Genomic DNA, 6,705 nt, shown 5'->3' on the forward strand with positions numbered 1-6,705 from the left:
ATTTGTTTAGTTAAAATGTTCATCATTTACAACAAGAGTACCTAAATAATAATACTATTCATAATCGTAAAATATTTTATTTTCTCTTTATATTGTGTGAAACTGCTATTAGAAACCCCCGTGTTTTTTTTTGTAAATGTAACATTTTAAGATTACTGAAGAGGTGACAGTTTTAACTAAGCTTTTACTAACATTTCAGCATTAGTTGAGCATTAAAGAGAAGGTTCTGACGAATTAATTTAGGTGTGAAGGTGGAGGACACGCTCTGCTCACACCGGCCGCTAAGAGGCGCTGCAGGGCAACTTCAATGTCAACAGGCACTGCTTGGTTTAGGCTCTCTGTTTGCGCCAGAAACGCAAAGCACAAGTTCTCATCTAGTGCCTCAGAGTCACTTGACGGATCAATAGTTTTGAAAGCGGTCCTCAATTCTGCCACATCCACCTCTCTGTTTTAAACACAAAAAATGCAACATTTCATTACATGCAAACATACTGTTCACATCCATGCAGGAATAAACAACAGGAATATGTTTGCATTCTGTGTGTGTGCATGTGTATCTGTTTGTGTATGTGAGTGTGAGTGTGTGTGTATACCGTTTCCCTTTCAGTCGTGTCCTTAGCTGGTTAATGTAGTGGTGTCTCTCAGCTATGGCCTGCTTCTTCACCAGATTCAGAAAGCCCCTGTTTTTCCCATCTGAATCCTGAAGAGAAAATATAACAGGAGATCTGTGAACAATGAACAACTAAAGACTGTCAGATTGTGTACAGTGTATATTACAAAATAAAGTTATTTGTAAGGACTGGCTATGTTGCACAGGTTACCTCAATAAACAATTTCTGATAAGCTAGGCTCCCTCCATTGTTTTCAAGTTCTGCTTGAGCAGTATTCATCAGGTCGTCCAGGTCGTGTTCATTCTTTAGGGGGAAAGCCTTCTTCAAGGATTCACTTGATATCAGTGCAAATTTGAGGACAAACATATTAATAGTGAGACCAGTAAGCTATTATTGTTTCGTTAAACATTTTGTTCTTGATTTTAGAAGATCCATTGACTGATGGTTCCAAGGCAATTGGCTGGTTGAATAATACATATAATTTCTATTTATAATAAAGTGAATACATATGATAATAGTCTGATTTGATAATATAGGTTAATAGAAAATAATACATGAACTTAGGTTTTGTATACTCTATCAATTAAAAAACTACGCATATTTGCTTATCTAGAATCTGTGCTTCTGTTGATAAACCTCTCTCACCTAAATTCAGAAACAGTGAGTGTCCCACTCTCTGCCGTGTCACTTTGAATCAGTATCCTCAGTACATGAGTTACCAGGTGAATTTGCTCATGGTACAGTCTCTCATCTACCTGTAAGCCACAGGGCAGGGCAGTGTTTCAACAACCACTTTGCATCCAGTTTTACAGTGAAAGGCATTTTCACACAACAAAAACGGATATTCAGAGTACCTTTCCTGAGAGAATGTCTTTGAAGAGACTGATGAGTTCGTCCGTTTGATGATGATGAATGGTCTCCATCAAGCTATATGCCCACTCCCCAGCATGATCCCCATGCTGTCTCTCCAAATACTTATGCAGAAACTCTGGAAGATCACTGCGCATACCTTGCTGCAAGGTTAGGATATGAATGATGTTCTGTCAACCATATTCTATTTGGTTTATTTTATTATGGAGCTGCAGAATGTAAAATGGTTTGGAACAACAGAAGTGGAATATAATTATATTAATACTTGTTAATAAATGTAATTAAAAACTGAAAGGAAATCAAAATACCTCCTCATCTGCAGCCTGTTTCTCCTTCATGACCTCTTTAATGATCCTCACAACATCAGCTTTCTTCAGTCTGATGTTCTTCAACTGACCCTCATAGCGCAGGAAAACAGGTACATCACTTCCAGTTCCCTTGGTGACAAATTAGTAAGAATTTGGTTAAGATGTTAAGAACTGTATGCATCTATAAGCCACTAAGCCTTCCTGGGCCAGCTAGCTGTGGCACTGTGGTTGGATTCACATAAAAGATTTCGGGGTGTCTGGACCTTATATCACTGGTCAATGTATTATCATGAAAGTAACCTTACCTGTCCATCAAAAAACTCTTTAGAGGTCTGCTCTGCAAGATTCTCTAGTAAAATCATCAGTCGCTGCTGGCTAGACTGGCCCTCAAAGAGTTCTGTCCAGCATTTGCTTCCCCCAAGTATATCTGAAATGACAGTACAGCCTCATTCCCACTTATATAAAATGGAATGCTCAAAGGGTTCTCAGGCCCAAAATGAAGTAAGGCAGGCAGTTCATGCTTAAGTTTCAAATACAATGATGGAAATGTCTTTCATGCTCCTGAGTACCTGCACAGCATTCCCAGTCAGGCCTTGGAGTGGATGCCCCTTGGAAAACCCCAAGTTCTGCCTGGAGACTGTCTCTTTCCAATAAAACCTGTTTATGCACCTCCAGGAGTGTGTCATATTCTGTTTTCATTTGACCAAAGTCTATTTGCAGGGTCTCCAGCTAAAGATAGGGGGGAAATATTTGATAAGCACTATTTACTCCGTAATTAATCTATTTAAGATTTTGTGATGGAAAAAATATCACTAAACATTATGTGGTGAAAAATAAGTGTTGATGGGCAATGGAATATACAGCCGCGGAAAAAATTAAGAGACCACTTCAAAATTATCAGTTTTTCTGGTTTTACTATTTATTGGAAAGTGTTAAAGTAAATTGAACATTTTTGTTCTTTTATTAAACTACTGACAACATTTCTACCAAATTTAAAATAAAAATATCGTCATTTAGAGCATTTATTTGCAGAAAAATTATACTTGGTCAAAATAGCACAAAAAATGCAGTGTTCTCAGATCTCGAATAATGCAAAGAAAACAAGTTCATATTCATTTTTAAACAACGCAATACTAATGTTTTAACTTAAGAAGAGTTCAGAAATCAATATTTGGTGGAACGGGAAAAAAAAATCTATTTTGACCAATTGTCATTTTTCTGCAAATAAATGCTCAAAATGACAATATTTTTAATTTGGTAGAAATGTTGTCAGTAGTTTAAAGAATAAAACAAAAATGTTCAATTTACTTTAACACATCCCAATAGTAAAACCAGAAAAACTGATCATTTTGAAGTGGTCTCTTAATTTTTTCCGCAGCTGTAAGTGATGGCACCTTTTGAATGTTCTCCTGATGTGAGCGATCCAGACTTTCCCAGTCTCGGCGTGGAACAACATCTCCATATTCAGCATGTAAGCGGTTCAGCTCCACCTGGGCTTTGGTCAAATCCTCTCTGCATACGTTGAGTGATAATTTCACCTTTACTGGATCTTCAGACTCTACTACTGCAGTAACAAAGAAAGAAAAGAAAACTCCTGTTTCTTTTCATGTTTCATGATTTCATGACATGAGTTGTCATTTATAACAGCCATTAAATTAAATGTAATTCAGAACTATTGGATTCAGTACTAATGAGTGAATGTATTCATCAAAGGAGTCAGATGACTACATTCAGAATGTGGTGATGGCGACAGAACAGCACATTTTAACTGGGTCTGTCTCCTCCTTATTCACATAAGTGTATAAGCATTTGTTTTATGTAATATAAATGGCTCCCACCCTCAATGCCATCAACTTGTTCCTCCTCTGGGGCATAACTCATACTGCTGATGTTGGCTATAAGCAGTTTGCGGGCATCATGCTCGTCCCTGTATGACAGATACTGGGCAGCCAGATCCTCTTGTAGGCGACACACCTGGATTGGTGGAGAGAGGAAAAAAGTATGAGATAGAAGATGAAAGGATCATATCATAGACGTATTGGGATTTTATTTAACCCAATGACAAAATGTCAACACTAATTTGACTGCAAACTAGCTTGCACAAAGTCATGTAATAAAACATAATCCTATAGTTAGTCTCTCTGCATTCCAAAGTGAAGACAAGGAGGCTACATAAAGCCCTTTCATGCACACACATCTACTTTAACACCGTTAACATGCCTTTTGTCTCTGTAATACCAACAGTTCTGCAATAACATGTTTTTCTGGCACAGACCCAAAGATAAATAGCCTGTGGTAAAGAAAACACAACAATCCAAAATCAAAGGACAGATGATCAAATGATATATATATATAAAAAAATATAAAAAAAAGAAAAACTTTGAGTGTGTGTACTGGCAGCCGTACTGTATTTGCATCAGCATGGTTGCTATAAGGCTGCTGCTGCTGCTAGTCCAATAACCTATCTATGTACCTGGGCCCCCAGAGCACGCTGTTTCTCTCTCATGTCCTCAATGACCCTCTGCAGACGTTGCTTGTCGTCTTTCAGGGTTTTCATCTCAGTCCTCTCCTCCTCCCTCAGGGCCAGGATGCGCCTGTCGCACTGCTCTGACACCAGAACCAGCTGAGTTCTCAAGGGGTCAAGCTCGCGGATCTGGTCTTGCATGTATGCTAAGCCAAGTAGTGTGATACAGTTACAAACCAGCAAGGGTAGCACCCCCAACAACCTATTTATAATGGTGACCATGGCTGAATCAACCAGGAATGTCTTTCTATTCTAAAGATATTGTACAACAATAACTGCAACAGTCCTACATACCTAGGGTGACTTCATATTCATTTTTTATGGCTGTTAACAATGGCTTGTATGTTTTGAAGTCCTCAATGAAACAGTCAAACACTTCCCGATACGTCTTGATAGTGAAACAAAAGAGATATTCAAAATGTAGAGGTATGTGAATTTTGCTGTAGTTCTGAAATGGTCTTCAGCAAATCTGAAAATGTTTAGATAGTAACATGAGTGTGTATTTTTTTAACCTGAAGTTTGCGCTCCTGGACTTTTGGCTGTTGCAAATCCAATGCTTGCAGCTCTCTCTTCAAGTAACCTTCCAACTGCATTAGAAATCGTGGTTTCCCCACAGATCCACTGAACTCATCACTGCCAAAGCGATTTTCGTTTAACGTTCCAATAACTACTTGACTTCCTAGACAACATTTTTAATATGTATTCACTTGATTACTCACTCCCTACACTAGAAAAAAGCTTTTAAACAGAAATATAAGATACCCCTTATCTCTTCTGCATCTTTGATGAACAGTTTGTGAAGTCGCATGTGCTGGCCAGGTGGACAGGAAGCCATTGGTACAGCCACCCTGTAATCCAGATGGAAAAGGTAAACTAATGCACAAATATCAGTTTAATTTATGTTTCTATAATAAACCATTTTACAATGTCCAATTGCTACACCACAAAATTGAAAATGTTAACAGTTTATCCATTTATAATGTTTTGGACAAGCAAATATTGGTTTTGCCAAAACTTTGTGCCACTATTACATTAACTCTGGAGCTCTAACGGCACAAAATTTGAACCAGCTCTTCCCATTGTAAGTCGAAAGTTTACTGTTTTCCAGTGTTATGATACCACTATCTATGATACCACTATCTATGAACGCACACTACCACTTACTCGCAGCTTGCTAAATACAGACAGGCATCCTGGGACATTGCTCAGCTGTACTGGCACACCACCCTTTCCACAATCACGTGAATGCATTGCTGGAGATCTGTAAGAAATGCAGTGAGAATTTAGCTGACGTTGTAAGGTTCGCTAATGTAATGTCTACACAGCGATAATTTGCTGATTACCAGGTAATCTGAGGACCAATACGACTGCTATTGCTGGCAATGTAACACAATACTAGCTTTACCCAGCATTAGAGGGCTAGCGACAGCTATCTCAGCTATATGTGTGATAGGCAGGTGACCATAGAGAAAAAAAGATAGTGCCTTCACCTTTGCCTTTTTGACAAGGTTAAAGGTGGTAATCTTGTTTCCACTGGAATCGACATCTGGAAAAACGCTAGCTACCACGCAACTTTCATAACCTTTAGAGTTAGGATTCACTGCCGCGATTTCTGTCAAGCAACAGATAGTAAAAGAGAATTTCTAGATAGACAGCCTCTGATGGCAACAAATCAACATCACGCACAATGTTGTATACCCGTGGTTTCCATGGCAATTTAGGACCCATGAAGGACCTTGCAGACCAGAATCTTGCCTGTAGATTTGTTGTTAGTTTGTTTACACTTGAGGGTAGGCTATAGTTTGAAGCATTCTGACAGATATTCGACTGCGCTCCTACCTAAAGTATATTTTACTGTGTCTAGAAGAAATAATTCCGATGTCAAATTTTGAAACCGTATTAGGGATCTTCTCATGTTTTAAATCTGCGTTTCCAATTGCATGAAATCACATAGCTAGATACTCAGTTTGATTCCAAAAACCGAGAAAATTCAAAGAACACTTTTATCAACAATCGTGCGAAAATAGTGTCAAAGATGACGCAATGTTTGTGGCTGATGTCTCCTCGTTGAATAGCATGACATTTCAAGAAATGTAAAAATACAATACAAAATATTATTGACTACTCATTGATATAATAATATTTAAATAGAAAATCTGCCATCGATTAGAAATGTACATTTATTTTTTATGGCTTGAGCCCGAATGAGGTCCAGAACACAGAGATTAGATTCTCTCAACATTGGTTCAAAAAGATTAGTGTGAAAATAAAGAAAAAACCTGTAATAAGTAGACTCTCACTGGAGCAGATCAATTACTGTAAAAGCAGATTAACAAACTTTGAAACTACATTTCCAAGGCTTCATTCCACACCCAGGCTCTGAAAAAGCAGA

General features: G+C 38.1%; 1 protein-coding gene across 1 annotated transcript; it reads right to left on the reverse strand.

Moving 5' to 3' along the window:
* Positions 1-234: 234 nt before the first annotated feature.
* tsnaxip1 (translin-associated factor X interacting protein 1) lies at positions 235-5,859 on the reverse strand (the record flags this gene model as incomplete). Its single annotated transcript, XM_080841714.1, has 16 exons — positions 235-445; positions 594-700; positions 822-945; positions 1,257-1,366; positions 1,466-1,624; positions 1,790-1,918; positions 2,095-2,216; positions 2,359-2,518; positions 3,184-3,353; positions 3,628-3,763; positions 4,263-4,459; positions 4,608-4,701; positions 4,826-4,946; positions 5,076-5,161; positions 5,478-5,574; positions 5,804-5,859. The coding sequence occupies 16 exons, from the start codon at positions 5,857-5,859 to the stop codon at positions 235-237; spliced, it is 2,079 nt and encodes a 692-aa protein (XP_080697840.1).
* Positions 5,860-6,705: the final 846 nt, after the last annotated feature.

The sequence above is a fragment of the Sprattus sprattus genome, assembly GCF_963457725.1.
Source record: "Sprattus sprattus genome assembly, chromosome: 7".
Lineage (NCBI taxonomy): Eukaryota > Metazoa > Chordata > Actinopteri > Clupeiformes > Clupeidae > Sprattus > Sprattus sprattus.